The sequence below is a fragment of the Capra hircus genome, chromosome 13 (genome assembly GCF_001704415.2).
Source record: "Capra hircus breed San Clemente chromosome 13, ASM170441v1, whole genome shotgun sequence".
NCBI classification, from domain to species: Eukaryota; Metazoa; Chordata; class Mammalia; order Artiodactyla; family Bovidae; genus Capra; species Capra hircus.
In genome coordinates, this window is record NC_030820.1 from 25,349,697 (window position 1) to 25,366,105 (window position 16,409).

At 37.7% G+C, this 16,409-nt stretch overlaps 1 protein-coding gene across 1 annotated transcript in view; it reads left to right on the top strand.

Moving 5' to 3' along the window:
* GPR158 (G protein-coupled receptor 158) overlaps positions 1 to 16,409 on the top strand; it is a 302,282-nt gene that overhangs the window by 25,486 nt on the left and 260,387 nt on the right. The window contains exon 2 of the mRNA XM_005687944.3: positions 7,653 to 7,758. Within this exon, the coding sequence (XP_005688001.3) occupies positions 7,653 to 7,758 (106 nt within the window). The remainder of the gene's footprint in view (positions 1 to 7,652; positions 7,759 to 16,409) is intronic.

Genomic DNA, 16,409 nt, shown 5'->3' on the forward strand with positions numbered 1-16,409 from the left:
TTTCTAGTATACCACTAAAAAAATATAGGGTGTCAGAACTTTTAACTGTCATCTTTCAGGTAACTTTTAGAAAATAATTAATGTTGTTTAGTCACTCAGTTGTGTCTGACTCTTTGTGGCCCCATGGACTGCAGCACACCAGACTTCCCTGTCCTTCACCATCTCCTGAAGTTTGCTCAAACTTATGTCCACTGAGTTGGTGATGCCATCCAATTATCTCATTCTCTGTCGTCCCCTTCTCCTGCCTTCGTTCTTTCCCAGCATCAGGGTCTTTTCCAATGAGTCGGCTTTTCACATCAGATGGCCAAAGTACTGAACTTCAGCTTCAGCATCAGTCCATCCAGTGAATATTCTAGGTTGATTTTCTTTAGGATTGACTGGTTTGATTTCCTTGCAATCCAAGGGATGCAAGAGTCTTCTCCAACACCACAGTTTGAAAGCATCAGTTCTTTAGCACTTCTTTAAGATCCAACTCTCACATCCATACGTGACTACTGGAAAAACCATAGTTTTGACTAGATGGACCTTTGTTGGCAAAGAAATGTCTCTGCTTTTCAATATGTTGACTATGTTTGTCATAGCTTTTCTTCCAAGGAGCAAGCGTCTTTTAATTTCATGGCTGAAGTCACCATCTGCAGTGATTTTGGAGCCCCCCAAAGTCTGTCAGTGTTTCCATGTTTTCCCATCTATTTGCCATGAAGTGATGGGACCAGATGCCATGATCTTTGTTTTTTGAATGTTGAATTTTAAGCCAGCTTTTCTACTTTCCTCTTTTACCTTCATCAAGAGGCTCATTAGTTCCTCTTGGCTTTCAGCCATAAAGGTGGTTTCATTTGCATATCTAAGGTTATTGATATTTCTCCAACCAATCTTGATTCTAGCTTGTATTTCATCCAGGCTGGCATTTTGCATGATGTTCTCTGCATATAAGTTAAATAAGCAGGGTGATAATGTACAGCTTTGATGTATTCCTTTCCCAATTCTGAACCAGTCCATTGTTCCATGTCCAGTTCTAACTGTTGTTTCTTGACTTGCATACTGGTTTCTCAGGAGGCAAGTAAGGTGGTCTGGTATTTCCATCTCTTAAAGAATTTTCCTTAGTTTGTTGTGATCCACACAAAGTCTTTAAGGTAGTTTTTTTTTTTTTTTTAATTCCTTTGCATCCATTCTGCATTTATTTGCATATTTCCTGTTTGCATATTTTCTTGTTAATTCTTGAGTCTTCATTTATTTTCTCAAAGAAATTTAGTTTTTTATAACTAAAATTTTTCACTATTTTGAAATATTTTTAGACTTTCAGAAGATTAGCAAAGATAATAAAGTTTCCATTACCTTACCTAGGTGAATACGCTTCACCAAACTTCCTATAACATTAGCATCTTCCATGAAATGATCAAAATTAAGAAACTCATATTAGTACAACACTATTACCTAAGTTACAGATTCTATTCTGATTTCCTCAGTTTTTCCACTAATGTTCTATTTCTCTTCCAGGATCCAAATAGGTTATCATATCTTATAAACTGAATTATGTTTCCCCAAAATTCACACATGGAAATCCTAACCCTCAGCACCTCAGAATGTGACTGTATTTTGAGACAAGATCTTAAAAGAGATAATTAGGTTAAAATGAGCTTGTTAGGATGGGCCCTAATCCAAGATGTTTGTGTCTTTATAAGAAGAAATTAGGACACAAGAACACACAAAGATCATATGAAGACACAGAGAGATGACAGCCATCTACAAGTCAAGGAGAGAGGCCTCAAAAGAAACCAACTGACACCTTTCTCCTGGACTTTTAGACTCCAGAATTATAAAAACTAAATTTCTGTTGTTTAAGCCATCCAGTCTGGGTACTTTGTTATGGCAGCCCTTGCAAACTAATATATCACTTGCTTTTCATATTTCCTTAGTCTTCTCCAATCTGTGAGTTTTTCAGTCATTTCTTGCCTTTAAACCATATTCTCTTACATTATCAACTACCAGTTGACACTTTTGAAGTGTGCTGGTAAAGTATTTTGTTGACTATCCCTTAATTTGAACTTGTCTAATGGTTTCTCTTAAGACTGAGGTTAGGGGCATTTGGGAAGAAAACTACAGAGGGAAAATGCCCTTCTCACTGCATTATACCACAGAGTACATAGTATCAATATGTCTTCTTACTGGTGATGTTAACCTTGGTCACTTAGATAGTGCCGTGTTTCTCAGGTTTGTCCATTCTAAAGTTACTATTTTTTGTTTTCCATACTTTATTTTAAATGAATCAACTAAGTTAAGCTCACACTGAAGGGGAGGTGAATTCCCTTGTTTAATGGATTCAGAATTGCAGTTCTGCAAGATGAAAAGAGTTCTGCAGATTGTTTGCAGAACAATATGACATACTTAATACTTCTAAACTGTGGGCTTCCCTGGTGACTCAGAATCTATGGCAAATGAATCTTTACTGGTAAAGAATCTGTCTACAGTGGGAAGCCTGGGTTTGATTCCTGGTTTGGGAAGATCCTCTGGAGGAGGGAACAGTTACCCAGTCCAGTATTCTTGCCTGGAGAATTCCATGAACAGAGGAGCCTAGTAGGCTGCAGTCCATGGAATCACAAAGAATTGGACATGACTGAGTGACTGACAGTTTCACTACTAAACTACATTTAAACATGGTTACGATGGTATGTTTTATTATATTTATTTCACCACAATTAAAAAAAATTAAAAAGCAAAAACAAAAACAAAAACAAAAAACAAGCAGCCCTTCTTTAGTTCATGCTTTTCTCCTTGCATTCCATCACAGTCAGCTGGAAAAAGGCAGATAGTACTCTCTGCATTTTACTTATAACATTCCTTGGCCATATCCACAAGTTCATTTGCTCACAGGTAACAGCTTTGCCAAACTTCCAACTATTATACAACAAAGGTTGCTTTTTTCCCCCCATCTCCAGTATCACTTCTATATTGTCCTTTAAGACTCACCATGTTCTGGCTTTTATTAACCATTTCTTTTAAGGCCTTTCCAGCTTCTGCCTCTGCCTGGACCCACAGCCAGTGCCATAAGTTTTAGGTTTTTGTCAAACCTTGTTCTGATCATCTATTGTTTGGAGAAAACCACTGAGGGCAGCTGGTCTATCAGCATCTGGTTTTTATCAACTCTTCATTTTGACTGAACTTCTGCCCTGATTCCCCTTCAATGTTGACTAATGGGATGTTACTGTCAATTTTTGTAGTGATGGAAAAGGAAAAATATTGCCCAAGGTGACATGGTGAAGAAACAAAAGCAGAATTTCAAAACTTTCTGTCAACCTATCCTGTTTTTCTTTCCATTCATTAGCCCATAGCAGTCCATGATGGTTTTCTGTTTGCTCGGGTTTTCACTCTCTCTCCCTTTTTGGTCATGGTTTTTTAAGCTACTATTTACATCTCTCTAGCATCTGCCATTTTCCAGGGTTAATTTTTGGGGTGGGCTGATTTAGGGGCTGAGGGAAAATATTAAAAAGACACAGACAATGGAAATTTTGCCCATGGGAAAAACAATCATTAAAAACCAAATAGTATAATAGAGAGTACTAATGGTATGAAGAAGGTAAGCATAGTATATCATGTGGAGAATAGAGAAGTAGTTTCTAAATGAGACTTGTAGTTTATGAAAGGTTTTAGAAAAGAGCCAGATAGAGGCTACAATAAGGAGAGCACAGCTTAGGCAAAAGGACTTCAGGTATAAAGGTATCTATAAAAGAATGATTTTCTGAGATAATATGAACTATTTAGGACCTCTCAGACTAATTCTAAATTGTCTAGAACAAAGAATGTATGTGAGTGAGTGAATGGAGAAGTCAGAAACAAGAGGGGCCTGGATATAATGTTATACCAAGGAACTTGGATTTCATTCTTCAGGAGAGTGGGAAATACTGATTTTAAGCAGGTAACTGTGCGGATCATATTTACATATTTTAAAGATTAAATAGCAGCACCTGATGCTTAAGCTTTAGGGCCCCCTGCTTGCGTGGGGAACTTTCTAAGGTCCTGGATCAAGCACTAACAATGAATTTTGTGGTCAACTTTTTTTTTTTTGTAAAATTTGCAAAAGGAAGATATAACTAAATGCTCTCTTTCTACTATAATTTTCCCTCCATTACATTTTCCCTGGGCTGTGGGCATTTTTGGAAATTGGTTAAGCAGAAGTTCTGAATTATTTAACAATACATACTAAATTAGTTTGTCGTCACGTCGAAGTTATCGCTAGCCATGCTGGTATAGAAAAGCCTTCTAGTAATGAAATTACTACCCATTCAGCAGTAGTCACACAAACACATAAGGCCAAAGGGTCATATTGTGATAAAAATAAATATTAATGATTTTGTACTTGTTTCTTAAAGAAGGACGCTAAACCTTTCTTAAAGAAGGGCCTACAAATCGAGACCTTCATTGGTGCAATGCCAGGCAGGACCAAATAAGTAACCTATTACAGAAATTTTTTAGCTCCATGAGAGATGAAGAAGGTCTGAACGAGGCAGGATTAGCAGAAATGGAGGGGAAGGGTCAAGGTACCTGAAGGGAGTAGAATTTAAGGAACTTGACAAATTGTTTTGATTTGGGGGATGAGTTTCATAACAAACAAGTTATCTACCAGTTAACTGTAAGGACGGAAGCCCATACACAGGTAGAGAACGTTAGGCAAATTCCAAACCTGGTTGGCGGATAAATCTTGTTTTGGCCTTGAGGCCTTTTAGAAGTCAAAGAAACAAGGAGAGAAAAATGCTAGTCTGCAGGTCAGCTAAGCACCCAAAGATTTGGGGAACGTTATCTGCTATATTTTCCATTCCCTGGAGACCACTTACCAGTCTCTTTTCGGCCCTCGTCTTCCAGTCTTCAACCCACCAAACATCAGCCACTTGCGGTCCCTCAGCGCTTCCCAGTGGCGCCAACTCACCGGATGTGGTAGCAGCACTTCCGCCTCAGAAGAGAGTGCTCAGGGGAGCGGCGCAGGCTTGGTGTGGGTCTTCCCAGGCCCAAGCCCTGCCAGTGGGCATGCGTGAGGCTTTTAGGTTTTTGAGCGTCTGCTTTGCACTTGGCTGCACGATTTTCGCCACTCGGAGAACTTTCTCTTCCAACTTCGTCTCGCAGACTTCCACTTCCCCTGCAGGAAGTGTCGGTGCCTTCCCCAGGGCTTTGTAGCTCCCCAGGCGCCAAGGCCCAGGTACTAATGAAGATGAGTCAGCATTGATTTTCCAGCTGGTAAGCGCATGGCTCATTACCTTTGGTGGTTTTGCACTGAGCCCTGGGAGCATTGTGAACTTGGTTTCAAGTCTGCGGTGACTTTTTGGTTGTCGTGTAGGAATGTGGAATTAAAAAAAAGAAAAGGCGGAAAACTCTAGCCCTTAAACCAGTTCCTTAAACCAGATTTCTCAGGGAAGGGACCAGAGGTAGTTGCATCCTTCTGGAATCCCTAATTAGCCCTTGTTCCTAAGCCAGCTCTGGAGGGTTTTGAGATCTTCACGGAAGTGTAGCGGTTAGTGGAAGAAAACTTGTGGAATAGAAATGTATATTTTTATTGGTTTGCTACTTACATTCCTAAGCTGTTCAAGAATATAAAAATGTAGCGACACAGTTCAGTGGGAAATTTTATGTCATAGAAGATGACTGGTAACTTAGTGTGTGGATGCAACACTGCCCGTAATTGTACCTTAAACCAGCGAATTAGAAATCTTACTTCAGTGAGGCCTATCCTGACCACCCTTTGAAAAAATCTTAACCTTCTCTGTACTCCCGTCCATCCCCCTTACCTACTTGAAGGTAGTTTTTTCCCTCCATCTCACTTTTTAGTTTGTATTACTAAGTGTAATTTACTTGTTTATTATGTGTGTGCTCAGTTATGTCTGACTCTTTGCCACCCCGTGTACTGCAGCCCACCCGGCTCCTCTATTCATGAAATTTTCCGAGGAAGAATACTTACTTATTATAGCCATGGTTTATTATTTGTGTGACTAGAGTTAAACTTCGTGAAGGCAGGTACTTTTTTTTTCAGCTTAGTAATGTCAGAGGCCAAGAATAATTTTGGCCCATAGTAGATTCTTGATAAGTAATTTATTAAATGAATGAAAAGCTGAATATATTATTTTCAGAAGACCTAAGTAGAGCCTGGAGTGGGCTTGCCTGATTGGTATGAATATGTGGAACACAATTTTATGTGAAGTCCTGATTGGTGAAGACAGCAAGTCAACCAGTGTTTATAGAATGCCTGTTGTACCCCAAGTGTTAACTTTCCACATTCCCCAGAGTTTAGCATCCATTCTCTATGAAATATTCCAATAGTTTTAAAGACGTTTTAAACCTTTGGGGTTTCTTGGGAGAGACCGTGGCTTCTCTTATCTTGATATGTCTATATACCAGACAATAAATATGTGTTGAAAGAGCAAATGGTTTTAAGACGTTAGGAGAAGAGAAAGTCTACCCACTCCAGTATTCTGGCCTGGAGAATTCTGTACAGTCCATGGGTCTCAAAGAGTCGGACACAACTGAGTGACTCACTTTTACTACTTGGAAATTTAGCTCTTTATTACATGAATAGTATTTGTTTTATGAGATTATAGTCCACAGCAGTAGTATTTTGCAAACTGGAGCTATTTCTCTTAAGTTTTTTATGATAAATTTTTGCATTTTCCTTTGAGTGATCCTCTGAAAACTGAACTTACACATATTCTGGGTTGTCTGGATAACTAAATACTGATATCAGGTTTTGCTGTGCCTCTGTTTTTAAGTATGATAGTATTAGGTAGTGTAGTGTATACTTTGTCACAGGTTAATATGAAAAGAATGGAAACAGCCTTAAAAAGTAAATGATTTCTTCACTCTAGATGAAGCCCCAAAGACATTAACCAGCTCTGTCAGAAAATTTCACAGTAGTTTAAAAGGAGAAAACAGATGAGAAAAATGAGTCGTAACATGTGGCATTAGGCTTCCTGAATTAGCTGTTGTACCATGTTCCTTTTCTGAGAGGTGATTTAGTTTGGCACAATGTAATCACTGATGTTTTTAAATTAATATTTTAAATGTAAAAATTGTTGGCTGTATAGCTTTTACATTTGTTTTGTTATTTTATGTGTGTGTGTTTTGTAGCTAGAAGAACTATAATACAAGGAACTTGAGGAAAGAGATGCTTTTTTTCTGATCCTATCTTCCCCTCTTAACATATTCCCTCCTGCTCCCTTGCCCCAAACTTCCCATTCCTGGCCCTGCACTGGGGAGTAGGAGTAGAAAGAAATGAGATAAGGGCTTTAAAACAATTTTGTTTTGACAAAAGAGGTATTGGGAGCAAGTATTATTTCAGAGTCAACTTTGCTACCATGTCCAGAGTAATTCTGTCTGGAGGTCAGCCAATCAACAAATACTTATTGAACAGCTACTGTGTGCCAGGCATTATACAGAGAGCTGAAACAGAGAACAGTACAGAGCCCGCCTTTGGTGCTTACACAAAACTGATAACTTGCTGTTTCTGTTCTATTGTCTCTACCTACACTGGCACACTTTAGATGAGTATGAGTGGACAATTTGGAGAATTTTAGTGCATTTTTGTGCTGATTTGTCTGATTTTTAGGTTAGAACACAGAATTAGAAATTGTAAAGACTCAGATTAATTTGTTCTTCTTGTCTTTCTCTGTTTTAAGGGGTGTCATGAAAGTAGACATAAATCTTCAGAAGGTGGACATTGACCAATGTTCAAGTGACGGCTGGTTTTCAGGAACTCACAAATGTCACCTTAATAATTCAGAGGTAAGAAAATGGAGATACAGTTCTCAAATCAGAAGCTAAGAAACATATTACTTCTGAGTAGATTGTATTTGTGTGTGTAAGTTAACAAGAAGTATCTTACTGGGGAAAAAAAATCTGTTATGCAGGCCTGACTGTTGCCAAATGAACTGAAAGAGGAGTAGACAATGAAATTTGTACAGAATAACTATTCATTTGGGGACTAAGAGAAGGCTGAAACTAAAATTATGTCTGAAGCTTGGCTTTAGTCAAAGTCACACTATTGTTCAAAATGAGCTGGAAATTAAAATAGCCATGAAGTGAGAAACCATCCCAATAGGGGTCAACCAAATTATGCACATTTTATGGAATATGATAGTTTTTGAAACATTGATGCTATTTGTTCAGACACCTTGCCATCTGTCAGAAAAGCAATAGAGAAAGTATAGCCAGGAGATACTGAGAAGAAGGAGAAAACTGTTCGCAGGAAACTGGAAAGGAGATGTGTGTATTTGGTGTGTTTTTTGCAATGTTCAATTCCTGTCCATACTTAATTCATGGAACTCCAGTTGGCAAGGGACAGGCAGCAAAATCATACGTCTGGAAATAAGACTGTCACTTGTCTTAAAAAAAATTTTTTTTTTTAATTGAATGAAAGAGTCTTTAAATTCTGTAGTGCATTACAATGGTCAAATTTAACACAGATGATTTCATATAATCCCATAATAACCCTTTTATCCTCTACCCCCATATTGCCTCTTCCCTCATTCCCTCTCCTCACTGATAATCACTAGCTTGTTCTCTAAATCTGTGAGTTTGCTGCTGCTGCTTTTTTATTTTTACTATAATCACTAGTTTTGCATTTTTTAGATTCTACATTTAAATAATATAGAGTATTTGTCTTTCTCTGACTTCCTACACTTAGCATAATGCCCTCCAAGTCCATCCATGTTGCTGCAGATGGCAACGGTTCATTCTTTTTATGGCTGAGTAGTATTCCATTGTGTGCTTGGGTGTGCTCAGTCACTTCAGTCATATCCTACTCTTTGCAACCCTGCGGACTATAGCCCACCAGGCTCCTCTGTCCATGGGATTCTCCAGGCAGGAATACTGGAGTGGGTTGCTGTGCCCTCCTGCAGGGGATTCTTTACTGCTTGAGCCATCGAGGAAGCCTGTATAGACATGTATATAATATATGCCACGCCTTCTTTCTCCATTCATTTGTGGATGGACACTTAGGTTGTTTCCATATCTTGTCTATCGTAAATAATGCTGCTATGAGTATTTGGGTGCTTGTGTCCTTTTTAGTTAGTATCAACTGATATTCTGTAATTTCAGAGGTGACATGTGATAACATCCTCATTTTATTTTTAGCAATCTTATTTCTCAAGTCCCCAAATGCTCTAAAACAAATGTACACTAAAACTCCTGACCTTAAATACTTCAGCTGTCTCTATTTTGAGTCCATGAATTTATGAGGAAAGTCAGCATGATTTATCGAAAATAGGGGATATTCCTATAAATGTAGTAATCTACATCTTCAATTTGAATTTTTGCCACATTTCCCTCTAGCCCGCCATGACCCAAATAATCTTCCACAGTTCCATCCCTACATCCCCCCTACATTCCACACACACCTTCATCTGCCCTCTGTTCTTCCCACCTCAATATCCCTCTCACCCCCTAATCTCCCTAGGAACCCGCATAGTCCCTTATATCTCTCTAAGCCCATCACATAGTCCCACCATGTTCCCACGGTCCCCACTTCCTCAGTAACCCACACACCCTGATTCCTACATCTCGATACACTTCCACATAGCCCACCCTCCACCCCGCCCTCATTGCCTTCGTTGTTCCCTTCTTCCCAATTGGGACCTTATGTAAATGAAGTATTTCTGTCTTGTCAAGTCACAGAGATCAGGATACTCTTTTCACCTCTGCTCACTATTTTTCTTACGGATTTGAACTTTTCTGAGTTCCCACTTCCCTTTGGATGGTTCTGGCATTTCTAAACATATGAATTTCGGTCAGTGATTTGGTAAATGTCTTTAGCCTGATTACTGTCTCCATGCCAGTGGCATAGAGCTTCATAGCTTTGTCTTTTAGCCAGGGTGGATTTTTTCTCTGCACGAGTGTCAGATTGTGGATATTGATCTGTGTGTGCTCATTTCTGTATAGCCTTGTTTCAGTAGTGTTCCTGGGTGGTTCAATCAGCAGTCTGTCCAGAAACAAGGAGATATTTGCTTATCAGTCTGTTATAGTTGTTGCTTGCCTCTAATAATCTTGATGTAGTTTTCTTTTTCCTTATAGCACATCTGTTTATTTGACTAGGTGGTCTTATTGGATGGCTTTTTAGAAGATTGATTTATTTTCATTACATCAGGCTTATCAATTTTCTGTGGGTTGTGTCTTTTTAAAGCTGTCAAATAAACTAAATTATTTCAAGATAAAATATTATCCTCTGTTCTGGTAAACAGAGATTAGGGTGAAATGTGTAACTTTTGGCTTTATATATGGCAGCATTGTATTTATTCATTTCCTATAGGAAAAAAATGAAAAACTCACCCTGTAAGACAACCAACAGTTCAGTGAATCTCATTTGACAATGTTGTACGAAGCTTCAGTGATCAAAAAATAATATCAGCAAACACTAAATCTACAAAGTGCCTGTTTGACTTAAACTCTGGATCCCTTGAGCCCCTCACTTGCCGAGGTCCTAGTGTTGGGAGTAGGAGATCTTGGTGTCCTAGGTTTGCAGCCTCTGGTGCATAGTCTGATGGACACAGGGCTGGATTGGAACTCTTCACGTCTTTCTGTGGGGCTTCTGTCAGGTTCTGGAGTTGGTGCTGGTCACTGTAGGCACTGCTACTGGTCTACACCGCATTCTCAGACTCAGGAGTAACGACAGCCTTTCAGGTCCTTCTCTGTAGTGATGTGAATTGGAGACTAGGAACTGGCTTCTACTGATGTTTTTACTGCTTGGTAAAACCAAAACAAAGCTCGTGTTCAGGGTGTTTTTCATCTGCACTTGGTCTCTTTCGTTCCTTGTCACGAATCTTCTGTTACAGACCCCAAGGAGCATTGTGTTAACTGACTTGTTTTGGGACGTACTTGACATGATTGGTGTTTGTAAGAGGTATGGGTCCGTCTGGGCTGCCCAGATGACTCAGTGGTAAAGAACTTGCCTGCCAGGGCAGGAGACATAGAGATGTGGGTTTGATTCCTGGGTCGGGAGGATCCCCTGCAGAAGGAAATGGTAACCCATTCCAGTATTTTTGCCTGGGAAATCCCATGGACAGAGGAGCCTGGTGGGCTACAGTCATGGGGTCATAAAGAGCTGGACATGATTTTAATGACTAAACAACAAAACAGGGGCCTGTCTATGAAAATCCACATCATTAGAAACAGAGACTTGCATCATGTTTACTGTGAGTTTTATTTTTACCAATGTTTAACATTCTTCTCTTGTAAATACCACAGGGAGTAACAAACTTCTAAGTTGTAATGGAGGCAAGCTTTTCACTTAAAAAAAAATTTGTTTTTTCCAGTGTGTTGACTTTTCAGCCTGTGAGGTATCTTAAACTAAATACAGAGTCTGGTATTTGAAACAAATAAGTAGTAAGTAACCAGTGACAGAAGCTTCAAGAGCATTTTAGAAAGGCATGGGATGGTTTGTGAGGAAAATGATTTCTCAACAAGTTTGGGTTGTTACTGAGTTTAGGAGGCCAATAAGTGCTTTTTGAAGGGCATAGTAAAATGAGATCTCAGTTGACACTGAGTTGAACCAGATTCCAGGATTATTTTGGCCATTTTTATAACTGATCCAGATCTTTGCTACCTGGACTCGATCATGTTTCCCATGGCCATTTAAATAATTCTTGACCTATTTCATATCATTGTTTCATTTGGGTACACAGAATCCTCTCCTACAGAATAGTTTATTAAAAACATTCACATAAATTGCTATTTTTGTTTTAAAGATTTTCTTTTGCTTGTTTCCTTTAGAGGATTATTTGAAGTATGGAACAGTGACCTTGAAACTTTTTGATTATATTCTATTAGTAAAAATGCTTTAAGCATTCACAAATAGTATTTGTATGTTTTTTAATCTGTAAAGTATATGCATCTTCTGTAATATACTTTGTATGTTATAAGAAAACTTAATTGGGTTGAGATAAAAATGAAACATTGTTTTAATGTAGATTATGTTTTATAATAATAAATATTGTTGTTAGTCACAGTTGTGTCCGACTCTTTGTGACCCCATGGACTGTAGCCCACCAGGCTCCTCTGTCCATGGGGATTCTCTGGGCAAGAAGACTGGAGTGGGTTGCCATTTCCTTCTCCAAATATATCTGGTTACAATTTTTGAAAAATTATCAGTGATAGTGTTGTGATTTATTATGCTTCACCATTTAAAATTTTAAAAAGTCTTAGTTTAATACTTAGCAGTGCAATGATTCAGAGGTCTCTAAGTTCAGTTTATTTTTATACTTAGTTTTAATGTCTGTCATAGTTGAAAATATGCCTCAGAAGGATATATCAGTCCACATTGAAGAAGTAAATTGTTGACTGTATTTGCTAAATAACAGTGTTCATTTTTCAGTTTCCAATTTTGCAAAGGTTTTTTTTCCCAGGAATATAGCTAGCAGTTTTTCATTTTACCTGATGTCAGTTGGTCCCTGAAAACTAATTGGAAATCTGGGCATTTTAATATTTTAAAAGAATAGGTTAAGGATCCACTCAGACTTTCATGGGGAATATTTTCAAATAGATTAGGAAATTTTATTTCCAAGTTTAAACTGTATGGCTATGTGAGTATTTATAGATTTTGACAACAAAAACCACGTAACACTGAAAACATTTCCAAATCCATTTTCAAAATGCTCACTTCAAAAGGCTTTCTCACGGATTATTAAAATGTCACATTTACTTTGAAGGAAGAGCTTATATATTTAAAAAATACCTGCTGCATAACACACTACTGACATCCACTTGTCATCACTGAGCAGGACAGCAAATTTAGAACACTTGGCCTTTTTTTGTAAAGAGTGAGGAATAACTAATCTTCGAGTTCAGAAATAAGTAGTTCTCTTTGAGATAATCAGAAAATCTTTGTGTGGGAAAAGTTTTTCCATTGCACACACCATCTTACTGATATTATGAAGAATTGTGAATATTTTGCAATTTAAAATAATATACTCTGTAAATCCCCTTGGATGGTCAAATACAAAAGGTAATACTTTCTTTAGAAAAGTTCTGTGTTATGAGTATTATCATTCACCTGTCTCTAAAATTGTCCTGTTCAATATGATAGCCACAAGCTTCATATATCTATATTGAAAATCACTAAATAAAATTAAGAATTCAGGTGCTTGGCCTCATTATCCTGATTTGAAAAATAAAATGCAACTACTGGACACTGGACAGTGTAGTGGACAAGCCAGGCTTTTCAATATGGCCTAGCTTACAGTGCAGTCAAACCACACAGATCGTTGAAACCTTTCAAATCCCTGAATTTCATTATGTGGGTGAATCATTTTCCTTAAATTCACTAAGGGACATTTAAGGACAAATTTGAAATGAATTTTGGTTAGTGTAATCAGCCATATAATCTGCTGTATTAACTTAATTGAAAATTAATAATGAGAAATCAGCCAACTATTTTTAATGCCATTATTTTACACTGAAAACTGTAAAAAGTCTTCCAGTAAATGGAAAATAGTAAATGCTGATAATCTTCTAGATATTTACATTTCCATTGTGTTTGTAGTACCAATTCTGTTTTCTCTGATTATCAATACAAAATGTGATGACGTGAAATCCTACGCTTCTCCTTGGATGTAGTGTAGTGATCAGCTGCTCACTGGTGCCCAGCACAGTGCCTGGCACATTTATTGAATTAATAGAGGCTGCCCACTCTGTGTGTAGATGGTCTCCTTATAATATAGAGTTACTGCTTTTGGTTTCTCCCCATGGAATTGCTCAAAATAAAGTTAAACTTTTTTTTTCTTCATAACAAACACACAGATATTTGAAGACTGCTTCAAATGTATATATTAGCTATATATGGTCAGTAAGCTTCTAAGTCTTTCTTTTAGGCTAGATGTCTTCTGATTCAGGCAAGTATGGCTGTTTTACTAGGTTTAATCAAAAGAGGCCATACCACTACTGTATAACTCTCCATTTCTTTTTTGAAGCTGTTTGAAGACCTAACTTGTTTGATTTCGTTATATAGTCTTTTCTAAAATTAATAGAAAATTGATTATATTTTCAGAGTTTTCACTATGTTCCTGAGAGTTATTTGGACTAGATATTCTGTATTGTTCCAAAACTAGGGCTAGGAAATATTATTTCAAAAATCACTGAGATGAAAAATGTACTGAAAAAGCACCTGAATTCTTAATTTTATTTAGTGATTTTCAATGTACTGATGAAAATGTGCTGAGATGCTTAACAAGTCAGTTAAAGGAAGACTGGGTCTGTCTTTTTTTATTTTATTTTTTAACTTTTTACTTTATCTTGGAGTATAGTTGATTAACAATATTGTGTTTCAGGTGTACAGTACAGTGATTCAGTTATATATATACTTGTATCTATCCTTTTTCAAATTCTTATTCAGAGCTGGCTCTCTTGTTCAGAGAAAGATGTTTCCAACAACAGAGCAAGGGGTCACCAGTGGCTGTTGCCATCTTGTGGCTAGAGGGAAGAGGGGGTAGAGAGAGGGAAGGAGGGAGGAATTTTGCAGGGCTCATAAAAATTTCATGCACCATTAGCTGTATAGTTGAAGTAGGTGCCTCTTAAGTATCTTTGCAGCCCTAAGATTTTATATGTCTAGTATACTGTAAAGGAAACTACTAAAAGGTATTTCCATCCAAAAGCAAAGCTCTGCCTACCCTTGCATTGGAAATACCTTGAATTCTCACACCACATGTGATCGTGCCTGCCAAACTCCAAATTTTCTTATTTTGCTCTGTGATAATAATAAAGCAAATGGTTGTTCATTATTGTCACCTTCATTCAAGCTAGCTTATGGGATTTGATTTCTACTTACTCATTAAGCACTTTGGTAATGGTTATGCAGGACTAATACATTCTGATTGAAGTGAGACAGAAAAGCCAAATCATGTTTAGTTGACTTTAGACTGTGAATCTGGCATAATGTGAGCCAGAAAGGAGGCATAAGAGGAGTATTATTTTTTCCTCTAAATTGCTTCTTTTTCTTATGAAGGAATCAGATACTAGTTACCATAGGGTAGAAGATAAATCCATTTTTCCACTATGATAAGGTCATGATATTCGGTATCTGCTTCTGAATAATGGTCTTTTGTATATATTCCATGTCACTGGATTGCATTACCAACCTTTCTGAACTTGATCTAATGTTGGGAGCTTTGAAGTATCTGAATTTACAAAAAGGGAGCACATCCTGTCTGTTTAAGGTGAATAGACTCTTTCTCTCGATATATCTCTTTATCTGTCTACTTGAGCTATAAAAACATTAAATCTTGATCTATAGCTTTCTACTTTATCAACTTTATGGACTACCTAAAATTTAAAAAAAAACTGTTAACAAGATCTTATTCGTAAGATCTCTTATGAGTAATAGTGTAGGTAAAGGCACTTTTCATAATATTTGCTGGTAATTAAATTTTCTTCAGCCCAAGTCTGAAGAGTCTATTAGATACCAGAAGTGAAGCATTCCTTTGATACAAGTTTGTTTTTCAATCTCTGTGTAAGATAATAATTATTTAAAAATAAAAAATAAGACATCCATTTCATACTTACTTTTTCTGTGAGTTGCCTATTACTGTTATTCCTGTTTCCTTTTTTATTTTTATTGCTGTTTTCTAGATGAGAAAATTAAGACTTAGAGTGGGTTAAGTAACTTGACTAGGGTCATAAAACTAGTAAGTGTTATTTTAGAAAGTTAAACTCTAGGAAGGTACTATGGGTGACATATGGTTGTTAGGAAAGAGAATCACTGAGTGGTAATGGCCCATGGGCTGATACTGTTAGTCTAGTGGTGTTACCCATGGGGGTTCAGCCAAGAGGCATGAGAGAATTTGCATAACTAATTGGTTAGAAGCATTTCAATCAAGAAGAAGAGATCTAGCTCTCAGGTAGCCAAAACAGATTTCTGAGAGGGTATGGCAGGCTCACATGGAAATTTGGATTGGGATCCATACACAAGGCATTCCATCTTGTGAGTGGCAGCAGCATAAGTTTCTTTCCAGGGGTGGTATTCTTGTTTCAGTGTATGGCAGTGACTTGCAGTGGTAGGAATGTCCAGTTTGAAATTGAACTCAAGGGATATCCATCTCCATAGATATAGATATAAAGGGTTTCCCTGGTGGCTCAGACGGTAAAGAGTCTGCCTGCAATGTGGGAGACCTGGGTTCGATCCCTGGGTTGGGAAGATCCCTGGGAAAAGGAAATGGCAACCAACTCCAGTATTCTAACCTGGAAAATTCCATGGACAGAGGAGCCTGGCAGGCTACAGTCCATGGGGTTGTAAAGAGTTGGACACGACTGAGTGACTTCTTTTTCTTCTTTCCTTAGATATTAAGTTGGTAAAGACTGTACACATTGTCTGGACATCAATTAAGAGGGCAGATGTGAAGGAAAGGGACCCTCTTCTTCCTGGCAGGGAATCAGAATACCAATCAGAATGT